Raw genomic sequence first — 24093 nt, 5'->3', positions numbered from 1 at the left:
AAGCCAGACCATGAACCCAGATGGCCTGGCTGGCCTTATGTGCAAGGGACAGCTGGAACAGGTATAGGGAAATGAACATTTTGCCTTTTGGAATAGCTCCATAAGGAAGTATCCTATCAAGGTCATCACCCCTTCTTCTAGTGGTGGCCTTCAGCTGAAGTGCTGCTCTGCAGACAGGATTGCCTTCAGCAGTGGCCATTAATTTGCCTTTTCTGAGGAGGCACCTCCCTTCCTGCCAGCATTAGTGTCTCTTGGCAGATCACTTTCCCTTCAAACTCAGACACCAGCCTCCGTCTGCCACTGCCCTTTTCCCACTTTTAACAACTGTCCCTTGGAGCTTAAATGCTTCTGACTGGAGATGTTGACTCAAATCTAGTTTAATGATTTCAAGGCTCCCTTGAACTGGATTTTAAAGGGAGGCACTTTATTTCTGCTTGATCAGAATGCAGTTATTCTTGATTTGTACTAAGGCAATAGAGTGTTCGTCCCTTTGTTTTTATTTAATATCTTTAGCTTTACTTGCTACTCCTGAAATACTTATTAGACCCTTCAAAACACAGGAGTGATATGCTCTCCAGTCATCAGCTGTATATGGAAAGCTGTTTGTGTACCACAGGAAAATTTAAGATATCAACCACAGATTATTCCACCAGCACCTGCTGGCATCAAAATTCACGTGCTTGCAGTTAGTTTTGCTCTACATAACAAAAAGGGGATGGGATACTTAAGTGTGATTAACCTACACCCCGGCCTCTACCCTCTTCATACCTTTCTGGAGGCTTTGCCAGCCTCCAATGTACCTGTCCTGTCTGCACTGGGAGAGCAAATAGGAGAGAAGGGAAGGACAACACACACTATCTTCATGTGGCAAAATATACGGGCACACTCGGATCTACTTTCTCTTGCAGCTCTCTTATGTTACGCCCAAGCTCAAGTCATTGACAGTGACTCTACTACGTGAGGGGTTGTACAATGACTGCTTTCCTGTTCCTGGAAAATATACATGGAAAATGCTAACAGGATGTAGCGATGCTAATAGAGACGTCTGAGGACTTCTCAGCAGATCTCAGATTGCTTAATACATTTTAGGCTTAACATGTGTTAAGGCCCAAAGTGAAGTCCTTTAGTTTGACAAGACAAAAAAAGATACGTCAAAGGAAAAGAAAAACCCAAAGGAAATTATTGTAGATCACAGGCTAACAAAAGAAAGTTTTCACTTCTATGTTGAAAACTTTCCAAAGAGTAAGACCTGATAGGTTTCAGGAACCAACAGGGTGAAAATATGTGGCCTTTAGGATGACAAAGTACACTCTGGGCATTTTTTTAAAATGCAAATATGTATTACTGATTACTGAAAGACTCTGCCTTAGTGCAGCATTCCCTGTCAGGATCTCTTGCCCATGTTGTTGCTGGTGTAAGAGGCTGCTTCTTCCTCACAATTTTATTTCTGAAGCTTAGGCAAGATTTAGAAGCAACATCACCTCTGACTATTTTTTAATATTTCTTCATTCATAAACAAGACTTTCAGCATTAAGGTTCTTTTTTGTCTGATAATTCTGTATTGTTTTACCACTTGCATTTTTCTTTAATTTAATATATTGATTTGAAAACAATTTTCTTTAGTCATAATTAGTTCTTTAGTCATCTCCAGCAAAAGAAATTTTCTGGAAGGATTTATATTTCTGGAAGAGGTTTCTTAAACTTGTTTTCTACCTCATGTCTGGGACTTAAATCCATGCTGCTCTTTCCTTGTTCCTGACCTCATCAACTTCCTTCTCTCCTCTGTTTCTGCTCTTCTAGAATGAATTGAATGCATGGGAGGGGATAGCATTGCTCAAATCCCTCTCAAGGTAAGGGAGATGGTGTCTGCCTATATATAGAAAGGGTAGGGACAATGTCACTGCTATGTCTGTGATCATAAGCAGCTTCCACAAAGTTTTGAAACCTAATGTGTTAGACTTCAAAACAAATGAACCATGTGGTTTCAAAGTCCTTTAAAGAGAAGAGAACTGCCTGTAAAACATGATTTTTAAAAGATTGTTGACAACATACTGGATGGTTTCTATGTGTAAGTTAGAGAAAGCCAAGTAGGGCACTGGTCTTCCAAGGTATTTTACACAGGAAGATTCCCTCTGCCCTTGCAAAAAAATCTTGTAAGGTTTGCTGTTTAAGGAAAGAAAGCAATAAGAATTGAGGCTGCTCCATCCCTGGGATGGAGGCACGCCTGACAGCTGGATGCACTGCTGGAAGCTCTCCAGTGCCACTCACACATCACATGACCTGCATGTCCCTTTTCTCTGCCTCGTTGTGCCGTGCTTGCACTACAGGATGCAGATGGCTGGGCTACTTGGCTTTGTCTTCTCATTTTCCACCACTCAAAGCTCCTCAAACCTTTCTATAATCCTCCTTAGTCGCCACATTTTTGTAGATCTCAAGCTGTGTCGAACACAAACCGATGTGCCTGTCAGGAGAAGTGTAATCCCATTTATAGTGCACAGGCACCAAGAGTATGCCTAGGGCTTGTGCTCTGACAGTTCCTTCAGCTGCTGGAGTGTGTGTCTCTGAGCTTGTCTATCGACTGATACGGCCCTGAGAACACCATCAGCCTCCCTTCTGTGCTTTTGATGTGGATGCATCAAAGGTGCATACTTAAGAGTTTTAAATATGTTGCAAAAATTCATAATGAAATAAATATATTTACAGGCACAAACCTATAACTAGTTGAAAGCTGTTGACAGTTTGCCAGCAGTATGAATAAAGTGTAAGACTACACCCCCTATTGAATTCCCAGTCCTCTCATGCCTGCATTTTAGTCCTTCCAGACATTTATACGCTCTTTCATCAACAAAGATTCTCTAAAGTCATGCAAAAGGTTATATTCAGTTCACTCTAGTGTGTTTGATTTCACTGTCATGAAGACATTGGGGTTTTTTAAAATAGTGAAATCCAAAATCTATGGTAAATACATAGAATAAATTTGCTGGTATTTCCCTGAACTGTGCATCTTTAATAGGCTATTCTGACATCTGGAGTGTGCTTAGAACTGATCTCAAAGTGCTCAGCTTTCTTTTGCCTTCAGGTAATATTTTGATCCTGGAAGAAAAATGTTAAGATCCTAATTTATACAGAACAGATAATTTATATTTGGATCACAAAAAATCACCCTCTAAGTTGTGGGTCTACAAAATTATTAAAAATAAATAGTAATTCTTAAGCTCTGGGGAAATTCTGAAAATAATAAACAAGTAGTGCAACTTAGTCATCCAAAATAGGCAAGAATCCAGCTGCAGCAAAACAGCACAAGTGGTAACTTCATAGAAGAGAGTGCCAAGAGCTGTGCTCTGAAATCAGATTAATCTGTTTTCCCCTTCGTACTTCTGCATGGAGTTGTGAAAGCTTCGCTTGCATATATTTCTCTGAAATGCAACTGTTCTATAGTAACAGGAATAATTCTACCATTCTTTTTTAAATAAGGATTACTTATGTGAATAACCCATTAGGAACTGCACCCTCAGAAATAAAAAGATAAAAAAATAATACAAATCATTAAAGATAATATGGGAATGAGAGGTGTATTTTTGTAATTTATATTGTGGAGGTATTTAAAACACAACCCCAAAAGCTAAGAGTGGGCTAAAGAACTGTGTTTGATCTTCCACATGTGTAAGGTGAGTGTGTTATTTGAATGCATGGGTGTGCAAGTAGAGTAACAAGCTGGTGAACAGACCCTTGGCACTGGAAAAATAATCAAATATGATGATGGCTTTGTTTGCTTCAAATACTGCCTGGTTTTAAAAGACTTTTAGTGAGAGTTTATCTCTCTGTGTGGGAGGAGCCGGGGAAACAGCGGTTTTACCTACTTGAGAATAAACACCAGAATTCAATCTGACTTATTCTATTTCTTTTGCTAAGGATATTAATTTGGATTTAGTTTTGCTGCAATTAGGAAGATGCTAGCTTCACTAAATGACCACTTATAACCCCCTTCAGAAACCAGGATTCTCACCATGATGATGTGAATGATTTCATGTCTGCACCTGATGTTTAAATAGGTCTAATTCCCAACAGTGCTATGGTCAGGTTTCTCACACATAGGAATGATGCCACCTTTGTGTTCTCCCCTGCTTTACTCACTGCTCTGCAACTCTAAGCTGCTCCTGGTATTGCTCTAAATGTATTAAAGGGAACAGTATTTTGACAGGCTAATTTAGCAAAATAAGAACAATGCTCTGTAAGACAAAAAAAAAATTTAAAAAGCACTTTCCAAGCTTAAGGGCACGTTCACTGCAAATCCTTGACTGTTCCCTCCAAACACACCATGTGTAAGAGCGTCTCAAAGAAACAGCTCAGAAATCTTGGTAATTGCAGGTGTGTGTCAGCCTTGGGACAGGGATATGCATCAGGACTCCCAGCACTGTGCAATACTGTCAACACTGAAACTAAGAAAAGGGACCTGAGCTTTCCTAACACTGCAAAACACATGGAGGCTGCAGTTTTGTGTTGTCGCTTCTTTGTTGGATGAATGCTGCCTTTACCACTCATCCACTCATTCCTCCTCCCTTCACCCTCTGAGGTGTATCTTGCTTCAGTTGTGCTCCTTTGGTTGTTTGTACAACTCCAGTTTCTCAAGCAGATTGAACAGTCGGAGGCTGGAAGGTTGCTGCCCTCTCTTCATGCTGCTGTTCCTACATCAGCCCTGGAGACCCTTCTGCTGCAGACGAATTGGATCAGAGATCTGCTACCACTGATAACTGACTTTTACGGAAGAACTGTGCTCAAGGGCTAGCACCTGCACAAGGAAAAGGATGGCAACAGGAGGATGGCACAGGCTGGCATTTGGGACAGACCTTTCACAGCGTCACACAGTCAAACTAGCCTAATTTGACTGTGAAACTGCAAAGGAACTGCGATATGTGAAATGATCCTTTTCAAAAGCACCTTCAAATCTGCAGCTGCTTTTTTTTTTTTTCCTTGTTTTTGCCCCACTGACCTACTTTGCAGCAGTTACACAAACACCTGCATCAGCACATGCAAGGATGTGCTGAGCTGTGGTACAAAGATCTGTCGCCACAAAGCAACTGTGTAGACAGTGAGCTTTGTAACCTGCATTGCTGCCAGAGGAAATTTTCATAGTGTTATGTGACATGACAAAAAGGTTGGAAGCTGTTGAAAAATCAAGCTAGGAAAAGCACCTAAAATCTCATAACAAAGCATTGCCCATCTCTGTAACATATACAAATGATGTATTTAGGTGTATTAGGTGTATTAGGGATCAAATCAGACTGTCACTAGGAATACCTAACTTCTGCTTTTGTTTAGTATATTCCACTTCTGTTGTTAGGTTTTTAAAGAGTATGGGTTTCCCAACAACCACATCTTACACTGGAATTTTGGAACACATTTTTGCCCTAGGAGCTCAGGCTGTCCGCTGCAATGGTTTGCTGACAGGTAAGGTCTGCTCTCCAGCAATGTCTCCTGGCATTCAAAACTGGAGCATGGCCTCTACAACTGAAGTTGGACTACTGCCTAGTTGATTTGTGGACTGCCTGCCCTTCTCCTGAAAATTAATTAGATATATATGTTCTTTAAACATAAGGCTAATTTTATACATATACACTTGATTTACCATTGACCAAAGTGACAGTTGATTATCAAAGTTCCTACATCACACTGGACTCAAAAGAGTTTGTATCCACTGCTTCTGTGTCTCAAAAGAAAATTGAAGAGCGAATATTTGGCTTCCAGGAACTGCCTACACTAGTGGCTTTTAACTCATTTTGAGTCCCTTAAAGACATCGGGGAAAATGCAGAAGCCATTATTAAGTAGCAGCCCATACTTTGAGCTGACAGAAAGCTTTATGTTGACACACATGGCTGAGGACCAGGCACCTAAAGGAGGGAAGCCACCTCAGTTTGTTCCTCCTAACACAGAACCAGTGGTCCCTGCATCTTCACCTGCAGCAATTGCTTTCCTTACTTACTGCAACATGCAGGCCCAACAGGAAAGGCTGGTCAATAACCCATTTAACAGGCTTCCTTCTTTTCATATTTTGACCACTGAACCAGTTTAAATGACAAAGCTCCCCATGTTTATTATTGGCACTTGAATTACTACCATGAAATGAGAGGACCGGTTATTCCTTTAGGTGCTCCAAGTTTTGGCAGCACATTCTTTACACAGTGTGGTGATTGCAGGGTTGCTCTGCGAATATTTCTCTTTTAAAAGGTGAGTCCTCATATAAGCAGTTGAAAGGATGTAGCACCAGAAGTGAAACTCTTGTGTCAAAGTATGTCACATTTTATTAATTTTGTTTGACTGTCAAGCAAACTGTGACTTAACTTTGCTTCATTTAATAAAATCTTGCATCCAGGTTTACATGACGGGCATCCATACATCACTATTAAGTCCGACTTCCAGGTTCCGTAAGGCAAGGACTTTTACAGCACCGTTTACAGGCCTCCTCCCAACACCACATTTGTCTCTAATCGCAGCACGTTTGTCGTTCGAGTTTGAAAGAATCAGCCCCGTACACCACATCCCCGCCCCGCTTCTCCCCGCGATGAGCGACAACTCAATTTTATTGAGCTCTGCCTGGCTCCAAAATTACCCCTCCCTCCGGGGCATTTAACGTTAGGTGAGCTAGTTCGAAGGCCGAGCTGTCGCCTGGCTCCGTGTGTCTGTCTGGCTCTGTCTGTCTGTCTGTCTATCTGCCTGTCTGTCTGCCAGGGACAGACGACGCTGCCTGCCCTCAGACCGAGGGCAGCGCGCGCTTCCTGCCCGCGCGCGGGGCGGGGCTGGCGCGTCACGGGCCGCGCGCGTGCCCGCGGGCGGTGACGTCTCGGCAGCGATGGCGCCCACGGGCCCGCGGGGTAACGGCCGCGAGCGCCGCGGGCGCGGGGGCACCGTGGCGGGGGGGACCGGGCGGGCTGTGAGGGGGCGGCGGTCGCGCCCTCCCTTCCGATTCCCTGGTGCTGCCCGCGGCTCGGTGCAGGCGGGGCGTCACTTACACGCTGCGTGTAACTTTCTTGCAGAAGCCGCGTGTGGCGTGTTGGTAGTGAGTGAGCGAGTGAGCGAGCCAGTGAGCCAGTGAGGGCGGGAGCTTTTTGGCCCTTGGAGCAGCTGCATCCTGCCAGGGAGGGCTCGGGAGGGACCTCCAGGGTACCCGCACCGACCCGTCCGGCGACACAGTTATGCCGGGAAAGTAAAAGCTGAGGCTTGGTGGGAGGGGCTGGGTGTGCTGCAGCTGTTCGGGGCTCTGAGTCAAAAGTGCCATTTCACGGGTTAAACAGAAGTCGTTAAATGGGGAGGATAAGTAAACTTGCAGCTCCTAGTTGGCGTTGTAAAATGGACTGGTCTGTCCAGTGGCTGCTTTCAGTGGTGCCGCCGCCAGCAGAGATCCCAAGCACTTTCCCTTCTAGTACTCGTGTGGGAGTGCCTGATGCTGAGCCTGTGCTGCAGCCCGGGCTCGCATCCCTCGGCACGTCAAAACAGGCCTGCACTCCTGCTCGGGACCGGCTCCATAGCCAGCCTCTGTGCCCTGAGGTTTCTCCAGGTTCCTCTGGCAAAGAGGATGTGTACGTGACCCGCCCTGCCCTTTCTCCCGTGCCATTTGGGGTCAGGCCGTGGGCTAGCCACTGCCCTGCTGCAGAACTGAATGGGTTTGGCTGAAACGGGAGAAGTGTGAGTGTTGTCTCGGCAGCTTGAGAATCGGTGGCAGTGGGAGAGAAGTTCTGCATAGATAAAAACAAGAATTGCGTGACGAGGGTATTTGTGGAGCCCCAGTGAGCAGGCACGAGGCAGTAGGTGGTGATGTGTCCCTCTGGCAGTGAGGCAAAGGGCCTGGGTTCAGGAGTGGGTAATGGAGAAGCTGAGCACAATGTTTCTCCCAAGCCTTTGAGGGGCAGGGCATCCCACAAAGTGAGGCCAGGCAGGTCTGTCTCCCTGTGAGTCCTGCTTGTAATGAGTATCTGTTGTGAGCAGTTTAATGTCAGAAGATGAAAAGTTGTGGTTATGACACAGGGATCTTTCTAATCCTGGGATTTGCATGTTTAGCTAGAAACAGTGGTCAGAGCTAATAGGGCGCTGCTATTTTGAAAATTCAGTGACTTTTGTAGTGGTTGTCTGCCTCTCAGGCTGACTTTGTAAATGCATTGGGTACATAATTATCCTGTCTGTCTGTTATGTAAGAACTGAATGGTTCTTAAGACATGGAAATATTAGCAAGGTGCACATAGGTGCCCAAGATGAAGTGGTAAGATCCAATACTTCTCACTTTGGCTAGGCTGGGTAACAAATAACTTAGCGGCAGGGTGCTGCACCCACTGTTGCAGAGGATCTGTGTAACATCTGTAGCTACAGTTCATTAAGCTCTTATTATTGCTAGAAGGCATCCAGTTGAGGACAATTTAATTAATTGAACAGCAAATAATGCTGAGGTTATCATGAACTGTCTGTGGCTGGCTGATAGCAAGAGCATCCTTTCTAGGTACTAATACTGTAAATTCTGCATGCTGCACAGTAATTTTTTGAATGATGAGGGGACTTGTGCTTGGAGCTGTTGGGGGCAAATGCTGATTTTTTGAATTCGGATATGCAAATATGGAGAGGTTCTGTTTCCAGTCAAGAGAGGAGCTGGTCAGCCAGAAGACAGCAGGTCCTGTAAGTGCCTCTCTCTCTGTGTAGATCCTCCGCTTGTGTTCTGGCACATTCATGTGATGAAAATGCTTCAGTACTGTCACAGTTGAGTTGCTCCTTTATAAAAGCTTTGGAAACAACTTGTAATCCTTTGTTCCCTTCCAAATACTTGTATACCAGACTATTTTATACTAAAAATAAATTTGCAATGGAAGTTCATAAATAATAAGAAGCAATACCTTTTGAATCGTTGCAGGAATCACAAAAGTTTGGTTTAGAGCAAATAGCAACCTTTGAAGTCCTGTTTCTTGTGGAAAACACACATCCCTTCAATTCTGCACGTATGGCCTGTATGTGATTGGATTGGGATAAGGAGATGAAGGAACATCATCGTGCCTTATTCCCTGAGTGTTTAGTTGCTTCTGCAGCGAAAAATGAAAGGTTACAGTTGGGGGAACTTTATAATTGTTAGCAAATGACTGTAGGGTTGAACAGCTACCCTACAAGGAGTGAAAGTTCTTGTAAATCAGATAATTTCTCTGTTGCAGACAAGTAATTCTCTTGTTCATATGAGTTCAAGACAGAGTGTTTACCTTAAAAAAGCGAAGCAGGGTATTAGGATGTTTTATTTTGCATTCTGTATCCCATTGACTTTTAGGCCAGTGCTGTTATTTTTGTTCATTTGCTGTGGTCTTCTAAATTAGTTCCATCCCTACAGCACTCTGTGGTAATGGGCTCTACATTTTAAGTTTCAGTAGAGTGTAAAATCAAAGTAATTGGTCCTGGGTCCTGTTAGCATTGCTGGTTTGCTACTATTTCTGTTATACCTGTAGAAGCAGTTTGTTTTCATGGACATGTCTGAATGGGAAAGGATATCCATTTCCCAGAGCTCACCAGTGGCCTTTATTAAGCAAAATTTTCATCAGCTCCTGGCTGAGCAGAGGTAGGAACAGGGTTCGTAAGCAAAAACAACGAAAAAGAAAAGGCTGACCTGATTTTTCTCTGCTTAGGAATTTGTCCAAACTTTTTTTTTGTTCTTATTCTGGAATATTCTGCACCTTGTTTGTGGTGGAGAGGGGAATTGCATGAGCTGAATGCTGAATTAAGAAGACAGTACTTGTTGATAAAACCAATTCCCAGTTTCCTCCCTGCTTTTGTTCCAAGGGCAGAGTTCGGCACTTCCTAGCATGGCTTTTTGAATCAATCTTCTTTGATTTCTGGAGTGTTTTAGGATCTGTCTGCAGACTTTGTTTTCAGCTTGAAACTGCACCATTGATATGCCAGGGCATGACTCCAAGCAGTGCATGCTCCTATTGGAAGAGTCAGATGTTATCCCTAGCAAGGACAGGTGAATTGGGCTTTGGTGGGCTTGGAGCTGTTGCATCCCTGTGTAAAACAGTCTGTGTACCTCTGCACTGATGGCCACCCTCATGATTCCTGCCCTATTTCCTGCAGCTTTTCGAGATGCTGCTGAAGAAGCACAGGTTTTGAAAACTTCAGAGTAAGGCTCTTGCAGCGATGAGGATCTGTGCTCCTATGAGCAGAAAACCACAGACTGCTCATTGCTTCTGTTCACTGAGGCAAGCAGTAGGGAAAGCAAAATGGACCAGGTGAGGTGCAGGATGATGACCAAAGAGTAAATCTTTGCTTCCCAGTGTGGATGAGGAGATAGTTGGGAAGCACTCATGTTAAGGCCTGTAGAAAGCAGGACTGGTTCTGGGAGGACTCAGCCCATCTCAGCTGTCTGGGCTGCAGCTCTCAGGAGAAGGAGTTGGCTGAGGAGGTTGAAGTACCAGTGACCTTCAGTGTCTGTGTGTCTCACTGGGCTGTGGCTCTCGGAAGCACATCAGTTACTCTCCGTTGGGAGTCTGCACTGCAGACCTACTTTCAGATACAGCTTTTCGTGTCTTGCTTCTAAAAGCCTTTAGCTCAAGGACTGATTTTATTTTCATGAATAATTTGATGGTTTAACGTGAGTAGATTTAAGCTGTTATGTAAGAACCTGCTGAGCCTGCCTGTGTGGTGTTAAAACTTTCAACTTGAAGCAAGGGTGGCTTACTTTTTTCTATTTTAATCTGCCTTCAAATGCTTCATACTTGTTAGAGAGCACATTTTCTCTGACTTCTCTTCATGCTGAGACTACTTCTGATTTTTTTTTTTTTGCTTCTGATTTAGAGCTGTTTTTTCAGCGTATTGGTATAAATGTAACCTTGCAATGCTTCCCTCATGGCCTCACCTCCTCTCCAGCACATTGCTTTTTAACAGTACTGATGACAAAACAGAAGATGCATTGCACAAATGCAGAAGGAAAGAAGTCAAAACAGTTAGCAGTTGCCAGTGATTTTTAAGTACCATTGTACTTAAAAATCACTGGCAACTTGATTGTGTTTAGTAGTAAGTTAAGTTGTAATGAGACATGAGGATATTTTTGTGCCTTGGAAATCATTCATTTTTTTACAAGGCCTTTGATGATAGTTCATAACCTAAATGCAAAACAAGTCTTTAAGTGTAAGATGAAACTGAATGAAGGAAACAGATGAATAGCACATTATTCACATGCCTGGAAACATCAGTGGGGTCCTACTCTTTTAGTTTGGATTTTTGGTACAGAGCTTGTTAGATTAATTTGCTATACGTACAGTGTTACCAGTGCCTGTAAGTCTCTAAAGGGAGGGTGTCAGGAGGATGGATCCAGATGTTTCTCAATGGTGCCAGCCAGCAGGAGAAGAGGCAGTGGGCAGAAACTGATGCACAGAAAGTTCTACCTGAATAGGAGGAAGAAATTCTTTTCTGTGAGGGTGACCAAGCACTGGAACAGGTTGTCCAGAGAGGCTGTGCAGTCTCCCTCACTGGAGATATTTAAGAACTGCCTGGTGTCAATCCTGTGCCAGGTGCTCTAGGAAGACCCTGCCTGAGCAGGGAGCTTGGAGCAGATGACTGCCCGTGGTCCCTTCCAACTTGACCCACTCTGTAATTCTGTATGTGTGTTTGCATTCTGAAATGTTTCTGTGTATGTTCTAAAGGGGAAATGGAGAATTACTTTTGCAGGGGCTTTAATGGAGATTTTGTGGGATTTTTTTGTTTGTATGGGGTTTTTTGTTTGATTTTTAATGCCTCAGATTAAGCATTTTGCTTAATGTTTGGAATGGGCTGTGTTTGGAATCTTGAAGCAGTACTGCATTTTCATTTCTAATGATGGTGCTGAAATGTCTACAGTGTTTTGTTTGAGTCATGGTTAGATTTACCCTGCTCAATGTCTTATAATTAATGGTGTGATTTGCCTGATCTATTTTCTTCTGGCACGATTGTGGAGGATAAGAATATCTTGTTACTTTTGTGCAAAAGAAAGTAAAGCCTGGCTATTAGCTGTTGGCATATCTTGGTGTTTGCTGAGTTGTCTACATTTGCTACTGTAATCCTAAGGGAATTTAGAACTCAGTTGAAAAATTGGTTTTGTTTGCTCAGTTTATTTCTCTTTATCATTACGATATAGACACTTAGAGTAGATGTGGGTATTTGTTTTTTTTATGAAGGTCACTAATTTCAATGTTGCACTTGTGTACCCCTTAAAGTGTGGTGTCTGGTGCTAAGGGACAGCTCTGCATTGCTGTTCAAACATTGCTGGGGTGGAAATTACCACACTTTTCAGTTTTGGAAACAGTTTATCTAGAGATTTTCATGTATGCCCTTGTGAACGTCTGTTAATTTTTTCTGTGCTTGACTGTGTGGGTGACTGTCCTTAGGTAAAGGACCAGTTGAGCCTGATTGTGTTTAGATGGATGCAGCTGTTACCTTACAGGAGGTGATTGGAACTGCAGGCGAAGTAAACCAGTTACTGTCTGGTTTCAGCAGAGGGTTTGTTACTTTAGTCTGCTTCTTGAATGGGCAGAGCTAAGGTTGGCCCTGTGTATAGACAGGGAACTTCAGAACTACTTAACTATTGGGTTTATCTTTTTCCAGCAGATTCGCCGAAAAGTGTGGAAGATGAGCTTGAATCTGTTCTGCAGGAGCGGATAATGGTTTTGGATGGGGGCATGGGGACCATGATCCAGCAGCATGCGCTGACAGAAGAGGATTTCCGAGGGCATGAATTTAAAGATCATTCCAGGCCTTTGAAAGGCAATAATGACCTTCTCAGTATAACTCAGCCTGATATAATCTGTGACATACACAAGGTAGGTGGATCTGGTTTCTGTCTCTCGACAAGAGGGAGAACTTGGCTTCTGCACTCCCCTTTTCCATACCACAGGCTCCTGGCTCTCCACTGTCTTCTGGGGATAGGGAAGAGAGTGCTAGGTAACCATGTGAAAAAGAATGAGCAGATTTGACTGTTCTGGTTGCATGAACACAGCATTTTTGTCTTGGTTCCTGATGTCACCCAGGCAGTGCTATTTTTAAATCCCTTTTTGACTTATGTCCCTGATGTATTTCTATTAATTGTAGATTCTGTTTTATTTCATTTTTATCTCCTCTCCTTATTCTCAGCTAGCACTTGAAATGCATCTAAGTAGGACATATCTGAATTCTAGATGTGTTTCTATAATTGTGTATTAAAGGGCTGTTAAATGTGGCAGCCTGAAGCAGGCCTCTGTAGTTAATGAGAATATGAGCTTTCTAATGAGTATATGTGCTTCCATAGTCTTTTTTTTTGCCATAGAATATTAACATGTGGCCCAGAGAATAAAACAGTCTAATCTACTGGTGATTAGGAATTTGCAAACAGATTTCATTGTTTTCCTGCCTTCAATTAGACTTTAAAAAACAACTTCCTAAATCTTGTATTTATTGAGCTGCAGGTATTCATAGGTCTTACTGTAATAATTGGAATGCTTGAATAGCATTGCAGCTATTTGTTATTCAGTTGAAGGCTCACATCTGTTCTGGGCTTTTCCAAACATTGACAAAAATCTTTGTTTCATTGATGAGAATAATATTTGGCTTATGTTGGAAACATAAGTTATGTTGAACTTGGAAGGTAATCTGTATTTTTTAATTAAGTTTTAACTGCTGTTCTTTGGATTTTAAGAATGATGAGCTGGAAGAAATCAGTCTTTGACCTATAAAAATTTCAGAAGGAAGTATTTGTAGATTGAGTTCAACTGAGCAACAGTGCTCATGAACCTTGGAATTTATAATGATTTGTGGTTTTAACAAGGTAAGCTGCTTTAACAGTTGAATTTGGCAGGTTCAGCAGAGCAATAGTGATGTGACTTGAGAATGTATGTATTGACTCAAACCAAGTAACCTGCTGCTACCTCTGCAATGGCCAGTTATAGGTGCTTTAGGAAGAGTGTAAAAAAAGAGCTGTCTTTTGTGGTCCCCATCCCTGCAGCAACTGTTGGGTCAGAGGCTTTCTGAGCAATGGTGACTTCATATTTTACAGCTACCAGGGGTTATTTCTTCTGAGAACTGGACAGAAGGAACTTGCAATAATAGATGAAAATATTTCTACTGAGCAATATTTTTGGGGGGGTTGTTGATGGTGGTAGTGGTTTTTTGGTTTTTTTTTTGTTACTGACCCAGTGAGTTAGCTCTCACATCAGTCGCTTAAAAAGTAAATGTTAGCTGTACCTTGGCTGGCAAAGTCAAATTCAAAGGTAAGAGTCCTGATGTATTTTTAAACGCAAAAATTAACTTCCTGCTCTGAGTACATTATTTCCTTCTTTGGTTGTAGACAGTAAAGCTGGAGTGCTTTTATACATTTAACATGTTTAGATAATTTTCAAAAAATTAATGTCTTTAGTTGACATGTAAGAGCTTGTATATTTTCATATGTGTATTTGTAGGCATTTTTATATGTTTTCAAGAGAAGTTGAGAGAAAGTATATTTATTGCAGCAAAACAGGTTTTAAATTTATTTTCAGCTGTCATTTGGATCAAGACTATTTGCGCTGGTGAACTCAATGAGTTCATCTGCTTCTTGTAGGAAGACCTGAGGGGTTTATGTTCAGTGGTGGTATCAGTATTTTTGATTAACTAGCACTTCAAGTGTTTTAATTTCCTTGAATATGATCATGTCAGGGTTCAAAGGGATTAAAAAGATGAGTTAGGGAGAAGGGCAACTGGTAGAGGTTGTACAAATACAGGCTAGAATCTGCAGAAATGTTTAAGTTTGCATTCAGTTTACTTCAGTGGGAATTAGACAACCAAAATGGAGCAGAAGTCTTAAATGTTCTGTGAATCTTAGTCATTACTTAAATTACTTAGTCATTAGTTAAACTTTAAATGAGGTCTCCACAAAACATAATTCTGCTAACCTTGTATTCTGTCCCAATATGCTCTTCTGCTGTACAAATCACTTCAGAACATTTAAATTTTCTAATCTTTTCTGTTCTTGTTTAATTTGGGCCTTTTCTGAGACTGCCCACATCAGCCCGTGCTTGCTGGAGGACTACTTGGTGATTGGACTGTGTCTGACCATATCCCTGTGCAGAAATCTAGGATGTGCTGCAGTGGCAGAGGTGACTCTGTAAATGTCACTTGTTAATAGAAACTGTGGCTGACGCTGAAATTCTGAAAATTGGTTACACAGAACACTTCTATTGCTTTGGCCCTGTGCTTCTGAATAAGGCCTTTAGAGTTTGATCAGCTTTGAACTGGGAAATGATTTGTGACTTTTTGTCAACTGGATGAGACAAAGTATTTGGGTTACGTGCACTTCATACCTCAGGCTTTTTTTCTTTCATGTCTTGCAGGAATACTTGCTGTCAGGTGCTGACATCATTGAAACCAACACTTTCAGCAGCACCCGAGTTGCACAGGCTGACTATGGCCTTGAGCATTTGGTAAGAGTGCTAAGCTATTTACACATTAAAATATGAATCATGTCCTAGCAACCAGGATTAGCTTATTCCCAGGATTCATTGGTGGTGTGCTTATTGGCTACAGGCTGCCTCTTGAGCCATGTGATGGGATCGTAGCTCCTTTCTGCTGCTGTGGACAATTGCACTTGCTGTGTCACAGACATGGTGTGCTTCTTGTTGGCAGAGGTACAGGCAATAATAGTTAGTCCCAGATTTTGTTTGAGCATTCACAGGATCTCTCAGTTCTGTGGACAGGGATGTTGTACTTCAGTCCTTCCAACTTGCCAAATACCTCAATGGAACTGCTTTTGTCCTGGATATTGTGTATATGTTGTTTGTGCTGGTGTATGTAGAAGTCCTTTCTAGTTTGCATTTATTGTGCCTATTCTCTGTTATGTCTTGGTTTGAGAATTTGGGGAAATATGTGAAAGTAAATGCTTGGAAATACACTACTTGGATAAAAAGTGAACTTAAGAGGCTGATGTTGTCATCAAAGTTCTGTCCTTCAGCTTCTGTTAATCTCAGCAGGATTTATTTACAACTTAAAGAATGAAATTTTATGATTAGCAGTTGTGGACTGGGGCATACTTGGGAGGAACCTGCCATGTAACTTTTTTGTTGAGATGTGTGGAGCTGTTCCTTTTGAAGCCTGGTGGCTTTGAAACTGATACATACTTGTGTGACTTGGGGAACCTTCAGAGTGTACAGTGAGCGGCTGGATGCAATTGTTGTGTTTCTTTGAGGATGAGTTACCTTGGACTGAACTAAAGATTGCTCAGTAATTTTCTGTGATTGTTCCAGGCATATCGATTAAACAGAGTCTCTGCACAGGTGGCCAGAAAAGCAGCAGACACTGTAACTGCTCAGACAGGTTAGTATTATTTTAACTTTCTACTTGTTTGTGGTTACTAATGCTGCAATCTTTGAAATGTTGCTAACTAGAGGATAGCTTGATGGTTTACATTATGGGGACATAAAATGATGCTGTGCATGTTTGTAAGTTAGGCACAGTAACAGCAATTTCATATCTCTGTTTATATCACACTATCTTCATTATGTTTGAAGGATCTGGTCCTTAAGGTGTTCTTCCTTAAGCTGTCCTGTGCCTGCCTGGTTTGGGCTACAGGTGATACACACCTTCAGATGTGTTTTAGAGAAGATAAATTCAGCAGGTACTGTCACAAGTTCTTAGGTTTGTATGTCACAAGTCTGTGTACTCCAGAACTAGGATAGCTGATTGTAGGTAAACGGGGATTGCCATTTAATCCTAGTGTTGGTCTAGGGGTTCAACTTTACTTGGCAACTAATGGAATCATCTTAGTATTTTCATTTCATTTCTACAGATGCCTTCCAGGCATTCTGTGAGCAGGGTTAGAGCTCCTTTACACTGCTGTAGACAATACTGTCTTTCAAAGACTCATTTCTGCTTGTATTCTACAATCAAACTGTGTTTCAGGCTAACAGTGCTGCTCCTGGTAGCACCTTACTGATGTGATTCATAGTATGCAATAAAAAAGTAAGATTTGGAATATGCTTTTAAAAAGTGGGGTTTTTATGACATGTGCCATAATATTCAAATAAGATTATGTAGTGAAAAATGCTGTGCATTTAGAGTCATTAAATGAAATTTCTTGTGTTAGAGATAAATGATTCTTAGATGAAAAATTAACCAAGACAGCTGACCTTTACAGAAACATTCTTCTGTCCTGTGAGTATACATTGAACATCCTGCTGGATTAAAATAAAAAAGTTGACTGTGCTGGGTGATCCTGTGCTCACTAAACTCTAGATTTGAGACAAGATTTTCCTGTTTTACAGTTCTTTGTCCTTGAATTATATGCATGTCTTGGTCCTCTGAGGTATTTTACATTGACTGTCACTGTAAAGCCAGAGGCAAATAGTTTAGGGTCTTTTTCCCCTCCTGTGTCTTGGTGTAGGAATTAGGAGATATGTTGCTGGAGCCATGGGTCCAACAAACAGGACACTCTCTGTGTCACCCTCTGTGGAGAGACCAGATTACAGGAACATAAGTAAGTATTTATAACCATCAAGTTATTTGACTTTGGCAGTAGTCTTGAAAGATGTTTCTCCAGATGAAATTAACAGCATTCCTGTTTTGCAGCTTTTGATGAACTGGTTGAAGCCTATACAGAACAAGCCAAAGGCCTTTTGGATGGAGGAGTTGACATCTTACTGGTGGAAACCATATTTGATACTGCCAATGCTAAGGTAAGACTGCTGGGGAAAAAAACCTACCACACTAAAGTAAGTACTTGGTGTAGTACCTAAGGAAATTAAAGATAATATTCCTTGAGCTATCAGCTACTGTTGCCTAAACACATGAAAAGACTCTTCAGTTGATAGCAAGTGGGTAGAATGTGAGGAGATAGTTTTTAATCAGCCTTTTCCAGAAGGTTTCTCTTAATAAATGCCATTTGTATCATTCTGGCTGTCTGTGCCAGCTGTCCTCTTATTCCCAGAAGCTCTACTGTATTGCTCAGTATTTCCAAACACTTCTGATTGTATTTTTCACTGGAAGCATGTCTGTCCAGAGGATGTTTGTGATGCCCACTGGAGAGGGAATGTCCAGTGAATCTGGTTTCAGTTGTGGGAAGGCCTGTAAGGCAGTTCTATTAAAAGGTGTTTTTTTAGGGGGGAAATCTGCCATCAGTTTTAAGAAAGAACAATTTGGAATAGAAGATTAGAAGGGTAAAATAGAAGGAATAAAATGTTGAAATATGCCACATTTCATGGGATTTTAACACCTCCTTCTTTATCTAGTAACTGCTCAGTGCAGAGGGTGGAATTGTTACGGTACCTAAAACTGTTGTGCGATTATACGTGGAAAAGTCTGGCTGGATACGTACACAGTGTTTCTTTAGGCTTTTGCCACTGGCTGAATAACGTGTGCAGCGACCTCACTTGCCCTTTGCAGATCTGACCAGTGAGGATGGAGGTTTGGTTAGGAGCCCATAGGCTCAACATAACGCTAAAGGCATGAGCAACTTTCTTACCCTAAGGAGGGAGGACATTTTCAGGGCCTGCAAAGGAGTCACTCGTAGTTCTTACTGTAAAAATCTGTGGTGGTTGGAACGCTTTGGAAACTGGATGTCTAAACAGACTCAAAGGACAGTGAATGTGTTCTGGGAAGAGTACATACAACCATATTTGGGGTGGGGATTAGGCTGCATATATGAGGGAGAAGTTCATGCTGACATGATTTGGGTTTCAGAGCAGTCTCGGTCTCGTTTGGTTTCCTGGTGATACTTCCTTTCTGCTTGTTACCAAAATGTGTCTTGGAACATCTGGAAGATGTTTGGGCTAGGGGTAAAACTTCCTGAGTGTAGTAAGTCCTAACAGGCAATGAGCTAGCCAGTTGCATAAACAGCCATAGAATAAATAAATAAAAAAGGGCACCAAACCTATAGAAACAAAAAGAAATGAACAATCTGAAGAACTCTCAGAACATCATTAATGTTTTGCAACATATTCTTCTGTAGGCAGCTCTTTTTGCACTCCAGATGTTGTTTGAGGAAGAGTATGCTTCCCGACCCATATTTGTAAGTATATTTCAATATTTTACATATCCTTAAGCTTGATTTGTGAACTAGCTGAGATTGCAGTTGATTAAAGTGCTTTGATATGAAGGAAATAAGTTTATTGGAAATGTTCTTCTTGCCACATAATTGTGAAAGTAAAACCTCTTAAGAGTTTTGTGAAATCAGCCTTGGCTAGCTCTGTTCAGCAGATCAAGCCATAGACTAAGGAATTACGTTTTTCCAGTGTGTAGTCATTCTGTGTATTTCCACAAGAAAAGGTGTAATGATGGGGTTTTTTCAGGCTTGCTGTCTTAAGGGCAGTAGGAACCAGTGCTAAGGATGAAATTAAGCAAGTTCTGACATATTTTCAAGTAGAATGAGTGGCCATTTGAAGTCAGAAAAATCTATCTCACTCCATATTCTTTCTCTGATTTTTTTTCTGATAGTTGCTGGTCATGAATGCATTGGAAGAAATACAGGAAAAGAATAAGATTATTTTGAAAGTTCTGATGTATTCTTCCAGTTTTCTACAGTTTGCAGTCCAGGCTTTCTGATTTGCAGTTAGTATCTGTTTGTAGGCTTTTGTTGAATGTGTTTACTCCTTCCTTGCATCTGTGTTCAAGCCTATGTGAGACCCGGATATCTACAAAATAGTTTGTCTGTAACTTTCACAGCTTATGAATGTGCTGGTTTGAAAGTTTGCTTACTTTTGGGCAGTCTACCTGATAACTTCTATTGTGTCTTGCCATTTATCTCTTTAAAGTGATAATGAGCAGCTGTTCTGTGTTCCCTTTGCTGCATAGTCATGGCATTTATAGTCCTTTGTGAGAGGCTCCTTTAGTTATCTCTTTTTCAGCCTGAAGAGTCTTATTCTATTTAGCTGTTCCATTTGGTTCATCTATTACTGTCCCATTTTTGTTTTCCACTTCCTCAAGTCAGAGTGGAGTGACAATGGAATACAGCATTCAAAGTGCAGAAGTCAGGGATTGTGAGATAGCCTAGTGATGTTCTCTGCCTCTCTCTTTGTAGTTTCTGATGTTTTACTTCACTGCTAGTGAGCTTAGAAATTGCATTCATAAAAGTCTCTTTTGTTTGTATGTACCCTCTAGAACAGTAAAGGCTGTTTGGAGGTGTCATTGTCTGGAACTTCTGTGTTCACAACTTTGTACTTGGTCAGTTAACACAGGGAGTTTTCTGAGTTGACTTTTTGTCTTCATTGCCCTGAACAGAGTGGTCCTTGAGCCTGGTTCCACATTCTTTGTTCCCTTTTCAGTTCAGTTATGTTGAGAAGTTACAACCCTCAGCACAGCTCTCTAAGATTCCACTGATCACGTTGCTTGACTGAATACTTTGAAGGTGGGAAGTGCCATCAATATTAAAGCATGCTTGGGTGTAGAGTGGATTTATTTTCACCTGGAGTCTTCTAAACCCATTCTGGTTTCTGGAAAAAACGGCTTTTAGACCTGGTGTTGTGGTGTAGGAGTGCTACTCTGCAACTCTGTGCCCTCACTGAGATTCTCCAAACCAGGCACCTCTTTCTTGCTCCCCCACTTTCTTCCCCTCTCTCTTTCACTGTGGCAGGAAGAAGAGGAGAATTGGAAGCACAAAAGGCAAAGATTAGGGGTTGAGAAGAGTTTAGGAACAGTAACAGCAACAATATAAATAATAAAAGTGTATAAAAGAGCAGGCATTCAAAAATGCTCACCATGGAGCTCCACCTGACTGCAGTCACGCTTGACCTGACCGCTCCCTCTGGCTTGGGACTGGTGTCTCCCAAACCGCTACCTGTGGCTCCAAGCTGGTGTGTCCCCACCGCTCTGTCCCACTGCAAGGAACCCCTTCTCCCGGGAGTGTCTCTTCTCCCTCACCTGGCAATGATGTGGTATAACCTCTGTTGTCCTAGCCATGCCCCCTCCTGGCTACTGCGAGAGTTAACCTTATTCTGGCCAGAACCAGGGCATCTTAGGAGCCTTTCCTGGCTCATTCAGATGCCTCCCAGATTCTCGACTTCATCGTTGTTAGTTGGGGTGGAGACATTATTATCTGCACACCTCTTTCTGTACACTGCTCAAGAAGTAGAAATATACAGGTTAAAACTTATACTTCCACTAGTAAGTTGCAACATCTGATGTTTCCTTGTGGGGAAAGGAGTAACTTGTTTTTAAGGTCAGACCCACCTCTCCCACTTTTCCACCAACTAACACCAAAAAACTTCATAGCAGTCCTGAGACCTGAAATACCTTAAATGGGGAGGCGAGGAGAAGGTGACTGCTGATAGCTGCCTGAGCCAGAAACCCCTGCGGGTTGGTTCAGGGGCTGCCATCAGAATGATACCATGGTAGTCATGCTATCTGGCTGCTGGATGGTTCAAAGTAGTTTTCTCTCTTTTCTTTTCTTTTGTTTTCTTCCCCCCCCGCTAAGGAGGGGGGAGAGAGGGAAAGACAAAATCCTTTGACCAGTCTTCTTTCTCCTAGAAAAATATTTAAACATTTATTTGGTGAAAAGGGTTTAATTTTTCTGTTTGAGTTGTGCTGCATCACTTTAAGGGAAGCACAGGTCTCTCTACTTTGAGTTATGGCAGTTCATCCATTTTACTTTTCCATTTTGTTGTGCATTTAATTCTTTGCCTTTCTCTGTGTTCAATTGATATTTAGGTTTCTGGAACTATTGTGGATAAGAGTGGGCGTACCCTCTCTGGCCAGACAGGAGAGGCATTTGTCATTAGTGTTTCCCACAGTAACCCACTTTGGTAAGGAAATGTATCATTCATTCTCTTAGTTAATTATTTGTAAATTGAGATTCTTTTCTATTTTAACCCTTGCTTGCAGCTAACTGCAAGCTGTACAAACTGTGATCATATCTAATCATGTGCATTGCTAACGTGTTTTTCTATCGTTCCCTCAACAGAAGTTACGTTTCCAAAGAAAGCCGAATTTTTAATTCATTGCTATAAATAATCTGGGGCTTTGTGTTTACACTGAAATCACAATTAGGTCAAAATCTGAAGCTGTAGTTTGCCATCTCCTATTGTCTTGGGCTGTGCAAGGAGCCAATCCCCGGTACAGGCAGGACTTGCATCTCTTTCGTGGAGGGAAGCAGTGCCAGCTGAGAGTGTTTTAGGGTGTCTTGAAAGAACAAAACACAAGATACTATTGCAGTGTTCTTTTTACTGAACTCTTAGAAAAATGTGCCCTGAGTGTTTTTCTCAGGGGTGTGCATTGTTGTTTTGAGAGCTCCTGATGCCTCCATTTACTTTAATTCTTTTCTATCCAGGCAGAAAAGCTCAAATAAATATGAGGTTAAAATCTGTGCAGGTGGATAATGTGTCGAATTTGGTCATTGTGCAAGGTTTTGCATGTTCATTTGGATACCTTCCCCTGGTTATCTATTCTTCTGTGTTTCTTTACCCTGTTCTACCTCCTTCTTGTCTTCTCTTCGCTCTTTGCCTTTTTTCACTCTCAGATTGGTTCTTTTCACACAAAAGCATACACTAGAAATAGATGTTTTTTTCTTAGAGTATTCTAGCTGAAAGCATTTAGTTCACTGTTAGTAGTGCACACCATGCACATTGTGATGAGCCATTGTTTGTTTTTACAACAAAATTTCAGCTAAACCACGCAATCTGTCATCTCAGTGATGCAGTAGCAGAAGACTGCACTCACAGTTTTCCTGACTGCCCTTGAGGCTCCACTTTCCCAGACCAGACGGTGTTCCAGAAGTAACATATGGAGCCTCTTGGAACAGGGTGGTAGTTGACTTCTCTCAGCATCACGGCCTCATGATCCATATTTGGCACAAGTCTGTCTCAGATGATTTTTGCTCTAACTCTTTTGCTTCTGAAGAAGAGAGAAGGGCACTGGAACAGAAATCAAGAATTCATTAAAGCGTATTTCATAAAAGCTATCTTATGGGCCTCAGTGTTTAGGGCCTGTTCCTCATTTGTGAAAAGGCTACTATATAGCACTGTAGCAGAAGGGTTTTAGTGGTTGGAACAGATTGCATTTAATGTTGTTTCTGTGGCCAAATTAGTGCAGAGTGGCTTTATGGTTGTGAAAAAGCCGATTAATAGTAGTAGCCTAGGAATCGTGTTATACATGTTCATGTGTTTCTGTTTGGGTTGTGTATGCCCTGGTTAGGGTGATGTGTCGTCCTTACTCAGTTTGGTTTGGAGCCCACCCTTAAAAATGTGTGCTTTGTGTCTGGGTGATGGAGGTAGTAGCTGAGAAACTCACGAGCTGTACTTAGTAAGTGCTGAAAGATACATGTCAAGCTGCTTGCCATGAAAGATGCTTAGATGTGTTGTTTCAGATCCTATGATTGTTTCTACTGTGGCAGCATTGAGAAGACATACACTGAGTTTTGGGCCATAATGTGGATTTTGTTCTGGTCCCAAGGGTGCTCTGCAGCCTTATCTTTCACAGGAGTTTATGTATGACTGCTGTGGAGAAATGAGCAAGAGAGGGACGTGATGTTTAAGATGGGTGTACGGTGGTTGTTAGACTAGGGTAGCAGTGACAGAATATCAGCTGTCTGGCTCAAGGCTGCTGCCTTTTAAGGCGTGGTTAAGAGTTTGCTTTTCTCAGATGTTTTCTTGCATGATGATGAGGAGATGATACTGGCCACAGAAGCTACTTTTTGTTTCTGAATGAATGTGCATGTCTGTGCCACAGTTCTGAGACAAGTAATGCTTGGATTGTGTCATGCTCATGAATATACTTGTCAGCAATCCCTGTAATGGGTAGTAATTCAGGCAGTTTGGAATGTGGGGAGTGTGAGCTGGAAGCTTGTAAATTGGATGACTTAAGAGTAGGAAATACACTGCATTTGATAAGGGCAGTCTTGCTAACTGTTATTGGCTTGCTTTGCTTTGAAAATCTTGAGTGTGGGGAAGCCTACACTTTGAAATAAATTTCAGGAAACATGTAATAGATATGTTACACTCTATCTGCAACAGAAATTTCTGTATTTAATACAGAGATATTTTGAGTGCAAGTCTTATTTATGTATCTATCATTGAATGAAAGAAAATATGATTTTATCTCATATGCTGGTAAAATTGTTTAGAAATTTATTAATGTAAAAATTCTTCTGCTGTAGTGCTGTCTTGGTTAGTAGA

The 24093-nt window shown here is 41.8% G+C and overlaps 1 protein-coding gene across 4 annotated transcripts in view; it reads left to right on the top strand.

Moving 5' to 3' along the window:
- Positions 1–6790: 6790 nt before the first annotated feature.
- The window catches only part of MTR (5-methyltetrahydrofolate-homocysteine methyltransferase), a 49166-nt gene continuing 31863 nt past the window's right edge, over positions 6791–24093 (top strand). For 3 of the 4 annotated variants that reach the window (XM_063390405.1, XM_063390408.1, XM_063390409.1), the window contains exons 1-8: positions 6798–6870; positions 12596–12810; positions 15331–15420; positions 16240–16309; positions 17376–17468; positions 17561–17667; positions 18939–18998; positions 21632–21726. In XM_063390405.1, the coding sequence (XP_063246475.1) occupies positions 6849–6870; positions 12596–12810; positions 15331–15420; positions 16240–16309; positions 17376–17468; positions 17561–17667; positions 18939–18998; positions 21632–21726 (752 nt within the window). In that variant the 5' untranslated portion in view covers positions 6798–6848. Of the gene's footprint in view, positions 6871–12595; positions 12811–15330; positions 15421–16239; positions 16310–17375; positions 17469–17560; positions 17668–18938; positions 18999–21631; positions 21727–24093 lie in introns of all 4 variants that reach the window. The other variant, XM_063390406.1, reaches the window with a different exon arrangement.

Source organism: Prinia subflava, chromosome 2 (assembly GCF_021018805.1).
Source record: "Prinia subflava isolate CZ2003 ecotype Zambia chromosome 2, Cam_Psub_1.2, whole genome shotgun sequence".
NCBI lineage: Eukaryota > Metazoa > Chordata > Aves > Passeriformes > Cisticolidae > Prinia > Prinia subflava.
The sequence above is the reverse complement of the archived record's forward strand: the minus strand, read 5'-3'. Positions and strand labels throughout refer to the sequence as shown.